This window comes from Excalfactoria chinensis, chromosome 1 (assembly GCF_039878825.1).
Source record: "Excalfactoria chinensis isolate bCotChi1 chromosome 1, bCotChi1.hap2, whole genome shotgun sequence".
In the NCBI taxonomy this organism is placed as follows: domain Eukaryota; kingdom Metazoa; phylum Chordata; class Aves; order Galliformes; family Phasianidae; genus Excalfactoria; species Excalfactoria chinensis.
In genome coordinates this window covers 107,245,293-107,263,162 of record NC_092825.1, presented here as the reverse complement: position 1 = coordinate 107,263,162, position 17,870 = coordinate 107,245,293, and the positions used below count along the sequence as shown (strand labels likewise).

General features: G+C 41.4%; 1 protein-coding gene across 3 annotated transcripts in view; it reads right to left on the bottom strand.

The window, feature by feature from the left end:
- SRPX (sushi repeat containing protein X-linked) overlaps window positions 1-17,870 on the bottom strand; it is a 37,184-nt gene that overhangs the window by 11,053 nt on the left and 8,261 nt on the right. For 2 of the 3 annotated variants that reach the window (XM_072340511.1, XM_072340533.1), the window contains exon 2: window positions 5,489-5,548. The exons of the other annotated variant lie outside the window; for it this stretch is intronic. In XM_072340511.1, coding sequence (XP_072196612.1) covers window positions 5,489-5,548 — 60 coding nt within the window. The remainder of the gene's footprint in view (window positions 1-5,488; window positions 5,549-17,870) is intronic. 3 annotated transcript variants of the gene reach the window in all.

Genomic DNA, 17,870 nt, shown 5'->3' with positions numbered 1-17,870 from the left:
AGAAGAAACAGAAAAATAATGTTTCATTTAAAAAGTCGCCAATCCTCAAAAGTGGAGACATAAAAGCACAGTAAGGGGCGCTTGGTACTTACACATGTGCAGGTCAGGTCTTCAAAGACTGGTGGCTCTTTTTTATTACAAACCTTATAGATCACAGTCAGTCGATTGGGGCAGGAAGCACTGGGTTTTTTTTGTCCATGGAATAAGTGTGCCACCATGTGGACGCCTTGATGACGGACAGATCTTTCTCCCCTCTTGTGTTTAAACTAAGAAATCTGACGTGGTGACACAAGTTTGCATTGTTGACTGACTTGGTCTGGCTGTAGCTGTAATCTTTGCAACATGTAGTTCTCCTGCTGCCTGCTAAAACAGTGATTTGTGCAGTAGAGAACACTGCCTTAGGTAAACTCTGCAACAGTTCAACTTCTACATTTAGAAAGGATGTCACCTCCTTAAATCTCATTATCAGTAAATCAAGCCTGTACGTATACATACACCTCACACCAGATCAACCATTCAAGTTTGGCTCCAATTTTGCAATATTAATTTCCAAGTTAGCACTCAGGGTTAAAGCTGTAGTGAAAATCATGCTACGCCCTTACAGCCCTCAGTGGTTCTCTGGTGCTACATGGGAACATTCACATATTCATTGGATCGCCAACATGAAATAGCGGTGTGGATGCATCTACTGAATGAGAGGAAAGACGGAGTTGTGCCGGGCCTTGGTGGCTAATGCTTCTGCCAAATTTGTGGGAAAAAGGGAAACACAGATGTAGATGAAACTGTGTTTTTAGTAATTGGTCAGAACTTCAAAGCAGTCATGATGTGTGGAGGATTTCTCTCCATACAGCGTGGGTGCATTATCAAATAATGACTTTCCCTTCACAGACAAAGATCTGGAACCTTGGTTGAGCTTTAACAGCAGCACAGATGAAGAAAACACTGGGTTTTGTGATTTGGGCAGCTTTTCAGTTGGAGCTTCTGACCCAAGCAGTGACTAAGTCTGCTGCTTCTCAGATCCAAGACCTGAAAAGGACAGACCCAGAGGGATGGAGGGACCATAAGGCAAAAGAGCCGACAGCTCCTGTAATCCTGTGTGACACGCAGTGGCAGATGCGACATGCAAGGACCTACAGAAGTCTATAAGAGATGCAACAACAACCAAAAATAAAAAAGAAACGTAGAGAAAGAGTTTTAGCCTTCATCCTCACCAGTTCACAGCACACACTTAAAAATAACTTCTGGAAAAAAAGAGCACTTTGGCAGATGTTCACTTCTAACTCTTTATTCTCATAGTGGTTAGGTACATGTTCTACACAATTGGGATCAGCTTCAAATACAAAAACCAATACAGCCTGTTATAGTTCGCATTCAGCACAGAATGCCTCCAGGCCGCACTTACACTTTCCTAATGGAAATCAGATTTTCCACCTATGTTTTGCTGTGTCAGCCCTGGAGAAACTGAAAGAGCACTTTGAGGATGGGCATCACAGACTCATTATCAGACTACAGCCCTGTCCAACAAAGTGTTGAAAGGATGCAAGCTGGGGATTGTTTTCACTCCAGTCAGCTAGGCAATAACGTTTATGCCTAAGGTTTCCTTCGGATATCAAGCACAAACAAGCACAACTGATTTACTTCTTAAAGGTCATTAAGATGTACGCTTTACAGTGCCATCCGGTGGCCAATCAGAAAAGCAAAGCAGTTGCTTTGGGTATTGCAAACGGCCTGAGCTTTTCTTAGAAACATTGTGGCTGTAAGTAGACAGCTGCCTCTATATTTAGACAAGAAGGAAAAACAACGGCAGGCAGCTAACAAATGCAGTTTACTGCACAAAAGGAAAACCGAAGAACACCACCAACACAAAACTTGCTGGTGTTCTGTGGCAGCTATTGTGGTCTACAAGAGAAACAAGGCAAGGTTCCATAGGGAGAGGTAGCGTATCTTTTGTCAGACCAAGTAGTACTGTTAGAAATAAAAACAAAAACAGGCCTGCTTTTGGATGCAGATAGCTTGAAGAGCTTAGAGGGGACATCTCTTTGATCTAAAATATTATTATTCTTACTCCAGAACTGAAAGCGATTAGAAGAAAGTCAGTGAGGCAGGAAAAGGGGGCAAGGATCTGGGTTTGGAACAATTGATATTGCTGAATCAAACCCAGTGAACTTGAAAAGCTTTTGTGCCTGAACGCACATCAAACAACACAACAAAGTTTTACTTCAAAGTCTGTTTATTTTTAAGTGGAGGCACATACTGTTTTTCAAAGGCCAAGCAGCCACATGTAGTATTTAAGGAATATTAGGGCTGGATATGGCCTGGAGAGGTCACGCATCTCCCTCTTGAGACAAGACCAGCCCTGTTTCTGAAGACTTTGGCAATAGAAGTTACAGGTCTCCCAGGCATCTCTTCAGTACTTTCACTGGGGCTCCGTGCAAGCCAATAAAATTAATGTTTTCAGGTATCAGTCCTAATACAGTGCTTAGTAGACAGCTTGCACCACTCCTTAGCAATAAGATCCAAGCACAGATTCAGGCTGGGTGGAGAATGGCTTGAGGGCAGCCCTAAGGAGAAAACATTAAGGGTACTGGTTGACGAAAGACTCAACACGGGCTGGCAATGTGCTCTTACTGCCCAGAAGACCAACTGTGTCCTGGGCTGCATCAAGAGAAGTGTGACGAGCAGGTCAAGGGAGGTGATTCTGCCCCCTACTCTGCTCTCTGTGTAAGATCCCACCTGGAGTACTGCATCTAGGTTCAGTTTTCTGGGGCTCCCAACACAAGAAGGACATGGAGTTGCTGGAGCAGATCCAGAGGAGGGCCATGAAGATGATCAGATGGCTGAAGCACCTCCCTCATAGGGACTGGCTGGGAGTTGGGGCTGTACATTGTGGAGAAGGCTCTGAGGAGACCTCATAGTGGTAGTGGCCTTCCAGTACATAAAGGGGGCCTACAGGAAAGCTGGGGAGGAACTTTTAAGAAGGGCAGGCAGTTATAGGATGAGGGGAAATGGCTTCAAACTGAAAGAGGGTAGGTATTAGATACTAGATATTAACAAGACATGCTTTACTGTAAGGATGGTGAGACACTGGAACAGGTTGTCCAGTGAGGCTGCGGATGCCCCAGACCTAGAATTGTTCAAGTCCAGGCTGGATGGGGCTTTGAGCAATCTGTTCTAGTGGCAGCTTGTCCCTGTCTACAGCAGGGGGGTTGGAACTAGATGATCTTACAGGTCCCTTTGAACCAAAGCCTTCTATAATTTTATGAATAAAATACCCTGCATTATTATTATTTAGTAGTAAAATATTTCAAAGACTCAGTTGTGTTTGAAGCCACCAAAAACAGGCAGCAAGCAGAAATGGCTGAATCCACAACGTTAACTTTACAGCTGGGGCTACAGTTTCATCGTTATAGGATTTGAGGGAAAAAAATGTACAGAAGGATCTCAGAGCAGCTGGCATTAGGGCAGTGATGAACATAGGAACTGCTGTACTCAAGAAGGTTTTCCTCATAAAATATGATCCCAGGCAGCCCTGCCAACTGGCAGGAATGAAAGCATTTTCTAGAGCATCATTTCCCTCAGCCTCTCAGTGCTGTTTAAACAGCAGTCTGTTTTCCTTCCTAACCTGCATGCAAAATGCCCTGTTGCACTGGAGGGTACCCCAGCCAGCAGAGTGGAAGCTTCATCAGTGAAGGAGGAAGAAACTATGAAAACACTGCAGACACATAAAGTCTCAGCAATGTCTATCTCAGGAAAGCTGAGCAAGCTGAAAAACATCCAGATGAAGATAAAGGGGTTTGCTAGGAGGTCAGTTCCTCCCCATAAACAGCAATGTTTTGTTTGCATATGAAAATAAAGATGAACCTGTGTGCTTCCTCACACTGCCTAGTATGCATGGGGGCAAAGAAAAAACACAGCACTGCTTACATACGTTAGCATAAGCTAAGCAAATTTCACTACTTGTTACTGGGAAGTTTTACTAACCAAGCAATAGGCCATAAGCAGACTGCTGAACCGCACATACAAAGAGCAGCTCAGAACACAGCTCCTTAGCCCGTTTTTCCCCAGCTTTGTCCTTCTCCACCCTCTTCCCCCCCCCACTACCAACTTAAATAAGTATGCTAATGAAGAGTGAAGCTTTTCTGTTCCATGCTTTATACTCCTAGATTCACATTGTCTGATCCTCAACATTTGGCAGTGGAGTTTCCAAGCTCAGGGTAGTTCTTAGTGCCTGTGTGAATGAGTCATTCTGTTTCACTTACCCTCATGACATTTTGGCTGACATTAAAATAATCCATGTTGGATCACCATATAAAAGGAATTTATACAGAATCTGCATTTTAACTACTTGCCTGCACTGGCATTAATTGGCATTGATTTATCTTCATGATCTTTGGTATTCTTTTTCTAAGGGTTACACATTAAAAGGCAAAGAAGAATGAGTTTACACAAAGAAAGCTTTAGAGAAATATATCTGCATGCGTTCAAAAGCAAAATTTTCTGCTGAAGTGCTTTATGGGGAGGAATGTGAGAACTTGATGAAAACAGCGATATAATCACACTATCATTACTAGTCATAGATGTCTGCATTGCTTTATAACTTACCTCTGTCTTAAGGCACACTAATTCTCTGCAAGGTATCAATAACATCATGAAACCAAATCCTCTGATTTCAAGTAATCAAAACGAGTACACTCCAATTCTAACAAGTTCGCCCATCAGTTTACAAAAAAGCAACAGTTGCCATTTAAAGTGACAAAAGAAATGCGGTGTTTCTTCATTGTTTGGGCTCCTGAGGAATTCTGGCAGAGGAAGGGGGGCTATTGAGACAGACTTTAAGAAACTGACATAGTAAATGGAAGATTTACTGGTAGTGGCAAAAAGCTTCTCAGCCTTGCTGAATAGCAAAACCTGCAATATGGAAGAAAACCTGGATTTGCTTCATAAGCACGTTTGCCCATCCACTCTTTCCTCCAGCTACGTTATTTGTTTGGAATGAAAATGTTCTTTCATTAAACACACTCCACTTAACATCTCAGACAGCAAGTTAACTTAAAATTAGAACAATTTTATGGGTAAAAAGTCATGAAAATCAAGTTCTCTTGCATGTACTTCTATACATTACCATCAATGGCCCCAAGCTTTGAGTCAGCTTATCATTGATGGTTTTGTTATAATGTATGGAGCACAAAGAAGAGAAGCTCCTCATAGGTTTTCATGATCTTGCAAACTTGAACTTCCAAAGGCAAGGCAGTGCAAGAGTTACTTACTCAGGTGCATAAGAGATGGTGACTGAGACTCAGTCTAACTTCCATCATTAAAAGAAAAAAGGTAAAAAGTAAACCTTGATCTCAAATCCATGGAGGGGAAATAAAAGCAGCAACAACATGGAGCTGGATCTGCAAGATTTTATAATCCATGAGAAGAAAAAGAAAGAAGCTTTCTCTCAGCGATCAGCTGATCCTTATTAGTACATAAGCAAAACATTCACCTTTATATCTACTGCGTGCATATGCATCTTCGTCATCTTCAAGGGGTGAAATTCCAGATCCTACAATAGAAAAATAAGGAGAAAAAACTGCAGCAAGAAAGGAAATATAAATTAATAAAAGAAAGCTTTGCCAAAAGACATGCAAGATTAGAATGCAATAATCTATGCAATGGTATCAGCACGGGCTTCTCTGAAGCTCAGTTTCATAGCAGAACCAATTTATAGTGAATTTGGAAGGGGTGAATTGATTTGATAATCGAGTGAAATAAAAATCTTTTTCACTGCTCCCAGAATATTGTTGTGCAATGCCTCAATGCACAATTCCAGTCACAGCTCCTCTGCTATGGAAAGCTCAACTTCCATGATCTACTGAGCAGCAGAGGAACAAGTGAAAGGACACTCCAAAGAATTCACTATAAAGTGGTTCCAATAGTGTAAATGGCTGTTAAAAGCCACAAGGCCCATCAGCAGAAGTAAAAAGTGCGTAAGTCAAGAACAAGTCTCATTTAAAATCTCTGTGATTTTCATACCAAAACCAGAGCACACAAGTTACACCCATACCAAGAACACAGTTTGGTATCAAGCCATCTTCTGCCAAAAGGCTCTACATCCAAACTTCTCAGAAACCAATGAAACTTTACTTCCTACCCTACCAATATCTGTAAAACATACTTTGTTACATCAGTATTTTTTGTTTAACCAATGCATCATTCCTGCATCACAACTTTTTTCAGCTTGCTTCCCTCTGTACATGTTTCCATCTGCGCCGTTGGCTCTAAATTCCCAGCTTCAGCCACCATCAGGAAGGCAGCACCCATTCTCCTCCACCCCAGCAGCCAAGGCAGAGGCAATCCCTTCTTCTTGTACAACAGCGCAAAGCAACTGGTAGGCTACGCCAATGAGCTGAAATCCATGGCAAACACAGGTGCCCTGATCTACTTGCCTGCCATTTTAATCAAAATGCCAGAAAGAAACTCAGTCCAGTATCTGCAGCTGTTCCATAGGAGAAACTTGCATGCATGGGGTCCTGCTGCAAAAGGGCATTTCCCTGCACAGTATCAACAGCAGCACTGCTTGTGAGAGCTTGGGCCACCTGAATAAGGGACTCTGCATTGCCCATGACTCATCTTGCCCTGCTACATGAACATCAGGCACAAGCACCCAGCACTCAGGACCAGTTTGTGTTGCTCATCAGCGCCTCCTGTGAGCTGCAGGGAAGAGAGGGACAAGTGCACCCCATTTCAGATGTAAGCCTTGCACCAATACTGCAGCTATGTGAACCTTTTAGAATCTTGCATAGAAAAGAACAAAGTCAAGCATTCACTGAAATCAGCAAAAAAAAATACATTTATTTTGATTCTAAGCTTACTGTTATCACTGGACACTCTTATACCAATTTTTAGAGGCTTTGAGTTCAGTTCTTATGAAGCTAATTCCTGGTTCTCCCCTGAAATCTGGAGTTTTATATAGCACAAACTTCCTACCACTCGGGAACTGTTTCTCTGGATTCTTTATCTTTGTTGCTGCTGTTGAATTTTTGACGTCATCTTAAAAACTTCTCAACATAAACTCCACTGCATTTGAAATCAGAGCATATGATACTAAAAAGCTACGCTGGGATCCCCGAGGGCTTTATGAAAACCTTGATATGTAAAATGAAAGCCCCGCTAAGCATCAATTATTCTGTCAGAAATCGGGATACTCTTATCTAATTACTTAGCTTTAGAGTTAAAACAGTGAGGTAACATGCTTTAAAGTTGTCCAAATTTTGCTGTGCAGGGACTTAAGCATTTAAATATCAGTGCAAGTTAAGGTTATGCGAGCTCTTACTTAGATACCCTCCCATAGACAAAATTCAATGTGTTTGAAAGCCTTTCACTAAAGATTGGTCTTATAAAGATGTTCACTGCTCTAAAATAAGGCTCTGTCCTTCAAGAGTTGCCACAATGTAGTGTGGGTGAAAACAAAATTATCTCACCCAGAAAGGTATTATTTGACAACTTCCACTTCCTGATCATTTTACAGGTAGAAAGTAGTTTGGCTTCTCTACTAACAGGCAATGTTTCATTGCTATTAATAATCATAACAGCTCAAGGGAGCTGCTGAAGAGTTTTCCATGCTTTCCATGATGTCTTCTCACATCACCCAGCAGAGTGGGGCCATGCCTTGAAGAAACAGCTCCAATCACAAGTTCCTAGGCAGATGCATCTACACCACCATACATTTACACAACAGCCGTGCTGGATGTTCTACAGCCTTCACATGGTCTTCACCATATTCATGCTGTTCCCCACCTAAGTTGTTTTGACAGAGGCATCCTTAACTAGCTAGGTGTGCAAACGCAGTAGCCCACTAACAAAGCTGGCTCACATCAGCAGGCAGCCCCTGCCTTGGCAGCCATCAGCCCCGACCTGAAGCCTAATTCCTCCTTGCTACCACCCCAGGAGCGATGATGATTGCTTTTTTATCTTTTATTTAGTCAAAGGTTCGAACTTACATACATTCAAATTCAACCACCAAACCAGGAAAGGACAAAGTATTGTTCTGCGTTCCAAGTGCCAAAATTATCACAGTATAAAAACTGGGTCTTCCCAAGGATGACAAGCAACGAGCTACTTGCTACCCTGCATCATGGGACATGCAATAGAAGAATCCTACTGAAATTGGACGCGCAGACTACAAGAAAAACCTCACAAAATAACATATTAATTTTATAGCAGATGCATGTTAACCTGTGGAACTTGATGATTCTTTTTATAAAAGGAAGAGAGATTTCTTCATTCACAGAATAATCACTGCATGTTTGCAACCACATTCTCTTTTCTAACATTTTATTAGGGCTGAGTGTTTTAATGCAACTGCAGGCAAGGTAATAGAAAACTCCCAGTTCTGTCCATCACTGACCATCCAGTAGTCTGTGCTGAATTACAATATAATCCATGGATACGACTGTGAAACAGGGCAGGAGGAGTGGTAGCAGTTAAGTGTTTAAGCATGCTGATGGATGTAAAGATCCTTGCATAAGTAGAGCTCATTAAAAGAACCTCCTCAAGTGGTCTCCCCAGCCTTAAGGAGGCCATTTGTTTGACCCTATATCCACTCAAAACTTTGATGTCAAGCATCTGATGAGGTACTCTGCTCTTACAGAACCACAGCCCACACTCAGTGATCACCCTCTTCTTTCCCTATCAATAAATCAGCAAAAGCTTTGAGAATAGAGTACGTAGTCTGACAGTCAAGAGCCACAATCAGTTTGCAGGGCTTGCTTAGCCAAAGAAGGAAGACAAATGCTATCAGACAGCAGAGGGAGTTTAAAGAGAACTTCTGCTGTCCCTCCCTCAGTTTTGCTCAAGAATATTACTCCTTTGTGCAACCTCTCAGCAGATAGAAAGAACTGTTCCAGAAAACCAGATCCAAAATTTCACCAGGTTTATTAGGCATGCCATTTCAGCCCATGGCAGGCAAACCCTTCTAATGGGTAGGTAATTTCCACAGAAACACCTTATGGTTACTGTACAGTAAAAAATCTGTAGCAGGAAAACAAACTTCTCATTTTGTCCTACCACAACTCTTGCCAGAACTGGAAAAGCTATCAAGAATAGCTTAGCCCTCTTGTTTCTCCAAAAAACAAACAAAAACTTGGCACCTTCTCCAACCTGAAGACAGGCACTTTCCCATTGGATTGTTTAATTCAAGGCTCGATGGGGCTTTGAGCAACCTGGTCTAGAGGGAGGTGTCCCTGCCTATAGCATGGAGGTCAGAACTAGATGATCTTAAAGGTCTCTTCCTACCCAAACCATTCTATGATTCTAGTTCTGACAAGCACTCCCACAAAATGGCTTAGGTTAGAAAGGACCTTAAAGATCACCTAGCTCCAAACTCCCTGCCACATGTTGGGACATATTCTACTAGATCAGGTTGCCCAAAGCCTCCTAAGCAATGCAAAGAGTTGGCATAACAACAATGCACAAAAAGAGAAATCAACACAATTTAGGTTTCTTTTAAAGAGTTAAACAGAAAGACAAAGTACCAACAAACAATAACATTAAAGCCTACAGCTCCATGTAAACTGTTAGTTGTGTTATTCAGCACAAGACCTACATCAAGGTCACTGGGATTATCCGCATGGGCAAAGAGAATGAGGCCTTGTGCTCCCACTGTCCGACATCATTGATTACATGAGTGGCTCCATGTGGACAGACTTAGGGATGCACACAGGAGTGTTCCCCATGAGGCAGATACTGAATGCACAGGTGTGTACACGAACAGCATTTAACACGCTATTGCGCTATAAATCCTGTATAATAGAGAAAAGGGAGGAACATGGGCTGTATGAGGCACATCAGCCAGGCAAAGTTGTCTTTTCCATGACCAATAAGCAAATTTCTTAACTTTTGACTTTGATTAATTGACAATATGCTACAGACTGCAACAGGCTTCTTCATGAAACAAACACAAACTGTTTTACTGTTCACTGCCCTGAGACATACAAGCTCAGTCACTGAAGTACAAGAGAACACCGCACACTGTAATAAGTGCTTCATCCAGAACAGAGGTATATCCTCCTCCCTTGTTAAGTACCAAGCAAATCGAAACTTACAGTCCTCTCCCCACCCAAATCTTTTGCACAGGGTTTACAAAGATTACCTAAAAAATCACGTGATAAAAAACAGCAGCCAAAGTCAATGTGCCAGTTGCAGCTTTGTCATATTCAACCTTGAAGTTTTAAACATAGCATAACTTCACTTAAATATGCAGTTCAGAAAAGATCAGTGCCTTTCAAATTTTGGAACGCTGCTGGGAAATGTAAAACAAACAAAACAAACAACCAAACAACCCTAAAAATACAGCGCTAAGGCCAATTCCCAGCATCAGCTGTAATGCAGTACTGTTGCACACAGAGAAACAAAACTAGATAAATGAGCCCAGATAGCCTCTTGTCTGCTGTGCAGACATAGCAACACTTGTTACTGGGAGGAAAGAAAAGGCTCATTCCACATGCTCTCTATTCATGTTCAGAACAGAGGACAGTGGTTGGGAATTCATTCGTGATCTTTACATAAGAGAGCTTCACTTTGCATGTAATAACACTTGCACTCACTTTATGATGGTAGTAAAGATGGAAAGCTGGGTTCTTAATCTCATCCTTTACTGGCTGAATGTAACATCCCAGTTCTGCAAGACTCGTATGTAAATGTTATCATCTTCAGAGGCATTTCAGTATTTGTTTAAAAGCCAATTGCACGTCAAGTGTGCTGTAGCATCTGGTCTGTAAGGCATAAAAAATCCCCCACAATAAATGTAAACTTTATTTTGATACAGAAATCAAAGCAGAATACATAGCAGCAGAAGTGCCAGCTGATTCAACAGATACTGACTAGCACTGAGCCTTCCCCACAGGTGGCTTGATACAGAAATGTACTTGTATTAAGACTGTTCTTTTTAAGCCGTCTTTCAGATCCACTGCAACTCAAGAGACAATGGTTGCCTTCTCTTTTCCTCAAAGAATGTTCCCACTGGCCATACCACTTTTCATTCTCCTACCTGACTCAATCAGTAGTTCTAAGTGTCTCTGCAATGCAGGCAAAAGCACAGAAACCCAGCCATCCCATATTCCACAAGAGTTGTGATTAAATAAGAAATAGAAGATACCCACAGAACCCAGTATATTCCTGAAACCAAATGCACCTCAGTTACCCAGACCAAGTTAACGGGTTTTCCAGTAATTCTACATGCTTTAGCCTGGATGTTCCAGAGATGTCTAGCAACTTCCCTGCCTGTACTTACAAAAATACACACATGGATAGCTCAGACCTGACCTTCCATGCACACCCACAAGGCACCTGCAGGTGTAAGTTCCTTGAGGCACAGAAAGCAAACTCATATCAAGAAGCTCCCCTCAGTGCTATATATCTCTCTCCTGATGAAAATGCAAACACCACGTTTTAAAGCACAGGTTTCAACATGCTTCAACAGACACTCATCCTATAGGATTCCATCAAAGTACAGCTCTCTGAAAGAGCAATTGAAATGCAGAGCAGAAAGCTTCATAATTAGCAAATTCAAAAGGGGTCAGTGATGTCTGAAGTTTGTAAGCCAGCAGCAGCTTGTGCCTTGTGGAATAAAACCACCCAATTAGTCAGAAATCATGAATCTGATTAGGAAAATGCAGGCACAGGTTCTCTTCCCGGAAGACAATCTCTTTCCTTGCTATCTGTGACCTAATGTGACTATACAGAAACTGCAGCTGACAGCAAGCACTACAGGTGTTTCAGATGAGCTTGTTTCACATGCTGGCAATGTTGTGTGACACAGAAAACAATACTACTAGCATAAGTTCCCACTTATTTCAATGAAATTGCATACTCAGAAGAAGGCAGGCTATGTCCATACCCTTTACTCTCACAAAAGTCACTGGTGAGACGGAAAGAGCATGGATGCAAAAGCTCTTGAAAATAACATTAAACTTCACTCCAATTTATGTACATATGTCAATATCTTCGATACAGCAAATCCAAAGCAGAACACTTTCCACCGCTGGTTTGTGTTATTTCTCTCCTCCCTGCAGGCTGGCAATAGGAATGGAAGTTGTTCAGGTGGCTCTGAGCCAACCCAGGCAGAAGGCCGTTAACGCAGCGGTCAAGGAAAAGCTGGCAGACTTCACAAGAGGCTACAAACTCCCTTGCCAACACATGTGTGCAGCCCAGGGAATTTAATGCAGTCAGAGGCTGCTCCCTGCTATCTACCTTCACTGCAAATGTATAACCAGAGGTTTAGTGTCAGGACTGCTTATCATATACATCACATTGTGCTTAAAATAGGTTTGTAAAATACAAGAACTAGGTAAAATAGCTTCTGCTATTGAAACAAAGTGTTGATTTCTATAAAAAGTATATATATATATATGTATATCTAAACAGGCTGATGAAGGCATACTTGAGAGCTGACATTGGTATGTCTGCAACAGAAGTATCACTCATCTTAGGTTGTGCTTCATTTCCTTCCACATGGATCACATTCCCTTGATTGCTGAGCAGCACAACCCACAAGGTACCACAATGACTCATCAAGCACATGGGCTGCGGGGGGTTAAGCTGGGAGCTTGTTTCAAAAGGAAAACTCAGAATGTTATGTACATGAACATCATGAAATACTGATTTTCAGACTGGATGGTCAGGTTTTGTTTAGTCTGTTTAATCTGGCAATGGAGTCCAAAAACATTGAAATAACTAGGTGCAGAGAATGAGGAAGTAGTCAGTTTTGGTGTTGTTTTTTAGTAAGCTGTCAAGAGAAGGCCCAAGAGCATATGCCCTTCCCTTTTGCAAGGTTCCATCTGATGGCAATCTTGCTAGAAACCTGAAATGCAGCAAAACAAAATAAAACCCCAAAAGAAACAGATGAACAAAACAAGTCCTTGAATATTTACAGTGGCAACACGTTACACCAGCAGGAAGCCAAATGGGAGAGAATGGAGAAAAAATATTCCCCTTATTCAGGCTGTGAGGAACTTCATGTTCCATTTTTGCTTAAGGAACTCATTAATAAATAATACTAGAAAAATAAAGATAGCATCTCTCTTCCTGATCAGGAACAGTCACGATACCACAAACTGCTAGCAAAGAGAGGAAAAAATGCATCGCGAACACTAAAACATAAATCGGTCCAAATGAACACAATGCACATTCCTTAACCTATGTATTTAAGAAGAGTCAACACCCTCCATTACAGCTACGTAATATAGAGCTAATGTATTTTACTATGCAGAACGGAGCTATTTGTGATTCTGAGCACACAGAGAGTCTAAGCCTAAATCTAAGAGCGAAAGTATAACAGGAAGGCAAAGAATTATTTACAGCAGTTACAGAGTTGTGCATGGAAAATACAGACAGCTCTTGATACAGAAAAATTCACTCTGCCTGATAAAATAAAAGAGGAGACTCTACAAAGTCTGCCCATACACTGTTTGTGGTCTGGACGTGGACATCCACAAGTACTGCAGGTTTCTTTGTTGCTCTCATATTTGCCTACAGCTCAACCTAGATTCTGCCCCATCCTGGCAGGCATCAGCTCACCTCCATCATTTACAGCTTTGCTGCTGCTCAAACAGACTGCAAAACATAATCTAAACGCAAAGTTCCTGGCAATCAAGGAAATTCCAGCTGTTTTATACCCCTGCAGCATGCATTCACCTATCCTGTTTTCTACACTGGCTCATCACAGCAATTCTACTCTTTACAAACACATGGCCCTGTTTTCCACAGAGGTTTCATAGTTTGACTGAGAACTTTCCATCTGCATCCTACAAGAAAACCCTCCTCTTCTGCCAGGACTTAAGATTGGTACTGCCTACAGACAGGCACAACCAGTGGCTCACTCTTTTCTAAGGTCTTCTCCTGATTGATCTTATTTACAAACCCTAAAAATCACAGCAATCTATAAATTCAGTAATTTGCAGTCATGAGAAGAGGTAGAGGCCTTGTTAGGTTTCATCTTACTGAAACAAAGCAATGTAGGTGTATTGCCAGTATCACTCATCTGTCCCTAAAAGCGAACAAACACAAATAAATCCCAATTTTAATTATCAAGACAGTAACCCTGACGCTTGAAAGCCAGCATCAGGAGCTATCTGTGCTCCATAGGAAATTCTTTACAAGATCCCAAAAAACAATAGGAGGAGAGTGGAAAAAATGTGAAGTTACTGACTCAAGTTCCTGTCTGTGATCTCAGAGTCCTGCTGTGTCTGAAAGCAACACAGAGCTACTGTATCATGTGCTGGCATTGAGCTCCCTTGAAGACTTCCCCTGCACAAATTTTCCTTATCTTCTTTGTTTAAGTCATCACTTCAGAAAAACAAATATTTTATATATATATATGTGTGTGTGTGTGTAACTTTTAAAAATGTATGTAATAATCAAATATATATATATAACTATATATAAATATATATATATATATATATATATCTGGTTCAAGCAGGACATCATGGCTTTAATTTGATTGCTTGCATTGTCTCAATTCTTATGCATAAATGCAAGTCCAGTATAGAGGTCTATCAGAGTTTAAGTTCCAACTCCATGCGAGTGAATTCCTTTTCAGAGAAATATGAAGCATAAACATTGGTTTACAAAATCCATGTTCTAGAAAATGTGCTATTTGATGCACTTGCAAACAGATGAAAGCATTAAGAGCGCTTGGTATTAATACTGCAGAAGCCCTTGGAAGGAAAAGAGACTTCCAAGGACACCAGGACTTCACATTCTTTGCCACTGCTTAGGAAAGGTAACATGAAATCAAAAACATAGGCATTACACTATGAAGAGCTGAAGAATTGACTTAGAGCCATTTATGGTGGCAAGCAGGTCAAAAACCAAGCAAAGAACGTGGAAAAACAGATGGAACTGGTAAAGAGAAACAAACAAAAAAACAACCCACCAGGTACACAGGTACTTCAAATTTAATAGCAAATTTATCAATGGAAGACCAAAAGAAATAACTGCTGTCAAAACTCAGGAGGTAGAAATTTAATTTCTCCCTGAAGACTAGTATTAAAAATTGCTTCAAAGCAAACAGTACTTAAAATGGAGTTCACAGCCAAAAGCACAGAAGTCGTATAAACCAACCGATGAGAACTGGCTTGCATATTTTGTTTAAATTAATGAATGTTAATTATATCCTAAGGGAAACCCAGAAGAGTTTGCTACAGCCAGAATACATAATGCAGATTTTAAAGGAGCATTTGAGATGCTCCCACCAAACCTCAACTCATTTTTCATTAATATTCCTTTCAGTGGGAATTCCCAATTGAAAAGATGTTCTCCGTGTTCTCACATTGCTAATGAGAGGACAAACTGGTTTCTTTCTGAAATTGCTTGCCACAGCCATTTGTGAGAAATGGCCATTTGTGAGAATATGGGTGAGGAAATCTCAGTTTCACTAATGATACATACAGGCTACAGAAGTCACAGGAGTATTATAAAAAATACCAATAGTGTACTGATGGCTTTGGATACAGCAGACTTGGATCAATTGGTGATTCCTTTAAATTATATCTGCTGGAATCACATGACTTATGTGAAATATTAGCTTTATATTAAAAATAGATAGAGACTTACTGCCAAAGTCAGTGCTTCGAAAGTCTGCATCTTCAAATGTCACGTGCTAGGTAAATCAGCCAACATAAAATAAATGTCCTCAATCTCTGGAACCCTAATTGCTGGTTTAAAGTGAAGGAGAAACCTAGAAATACCAGTATAATCACTTACACAAATACAAGACCTCAATGCACTGCAGCCAGGTTTCCCAGATTTACTCCCTACTTCTTCACATGGCAGAAAACTACCAGAAACAGCAGAAGTGGTCAGAGCAGATAGACAGGGACTCTTAGGAGCAACCTTTGTGTGGAAAAATGCATACAAAGCCCATCTGTATGTACACACATGAAAAGAAAATGGAAAATTACTTTTTCCCAGTCCTTGCAGTAGATGCTGTGGACTTCTCATCCTCTCTTCATAACCATGTCCCACCCACCTTCAGCAGCAACCCAGAGTCCCTTTGCTAAAGGGGGGCTGACATCCACTATCACTGACCAAAGTCTGGCAGGAATGACTGACTCCAGCAAGCAAGTAGGCAAAAAGCTTCAAACTACAGAGTTCACTTAATTAGGATATAGTCCTTTAACAGCTACTTCTGCCAATCTCGGCTGTCAGCAATACAGTTCAGTACAGAAAAACTGTTCAAGCTCCATAAACATCCTGAAGACAGCAACTAGAGGCTCTTAGGAAGAAGCAGCCTAACTCAGAGCAAAAGAGATGTTTTGATATAACAGATTTACAGCTTTGTTTGAATTCTAGTCATATCACTCACATTTCTTCTCTGAGCATCATGCTATTTCATTAAAAGGGTGCATATACCAAAGATCAGACCTTTTTACCTCACAAAGACAGTACAGGACTCCATCATATTTCACAGTTAGAGAAACATCAATGCTTGAAAAACTCTACTGCAAGATTTCAGGTCTTGTTAAAGATGGACAAACAATCTGGGTCACAGTGGGCCCCACTCACCATCCTGGCTCTGCTCAGTGCTTGGGAGCAGGGGGTGCAGCCACTGGGCTAGGCCGTGCCCCACTGCCAGCTCCTGTTGCACCAGTCCCAGCAGAAGGCAAGGAGTCACACGAGCTATTTCCTGCACTCGCTCCTCTGCCCCTTGGCACTACAGAGGCTCTCTGGCATATTTCACTTGCAGAGCAACCAGTTCCATAGCAGCCTGCAACATGCCAACATCTGCCAACGTGAAACTGGGTGAATGCCTCAAGCATGAAGTGACAGAAAAGCATTCTGTTTCACCAAATCCCTGATCCAGCTGGCTTCCCAGAAAGGAAAGAAGATACATTGGGAAAATTAAGATACATTAGGAGTAGGTGTCAATCATCTCAAGAGAACTCACTTTCCCAGCAAGAACTGTTAGTAGGAGCAATCCATCAGCCAGTGCCCCTATGTAATACTTCATAGTCTTAGTCAATCCAGACTTCAGTAGTCTTCAGGAGATGGTTAATGGGCCGAAGTATGCATATGGTAGATGGTTGAGAACTACAAGCCTTGAGGAGATGCAATCCTGCATGAACTTGCAAACTGCAATAAAGAGAAGCCTGCCAAGTCTTCCTTCTCCCCTGTTCATACACAGAGTATCTCACTGATACGGCAGTGATTCCTCACAGCACCTTCCTCAGAGGAAACTAGAAGTGACTTACAAAGTGTGGTTATAAAAGAACCACTCAAGCAAATAAAAACCATAACACAAGTTGTTGCCGTTGCTTGAACAGTGCTGGGCTTTTCAGTCAAAGCTTATTTAAACAGTGCAACAGCTAATTCACCCAGCCACAAGGTCTTTGTTACACCTTTCCCTGCCATGTTCCTGCCTTTTATCTGCCTCACTTAACCATTGTGCCCTCATTTAAATCAGGCCCTAAACGTTCTGGAGAACACGGCCATCAGCCTATACAGCACAAAAATCATTAGCAGTACATTAATTTATGGTGTCGTGTGCCACAATACGGAATTTTTCCTTTCCCTATGCTTTTCACCGTCTTTGTGCAACAAAGGATAACTTTGTTACAGCCAAAAGAGTAGATCTAGAACTGAACTGCACTTCGAAACCAATATCTGTCAGCTGCACGTAAATCAGAACCTACTTTCCTTGTGAGGGGCTTATGTATATGAAAATACATTGCTACTGAAATAAAGGACTTACATTTAATTCCTCTGCACTGATTCATTTTGGCAAACTGGTTTAGTTTTCCAACAGGAAAAACAGAGAGCCATAAACCAAATGTGTTATCTTTTGATGATCTCCAACTTGTTTTTTATTGCACACAGGCAACGTA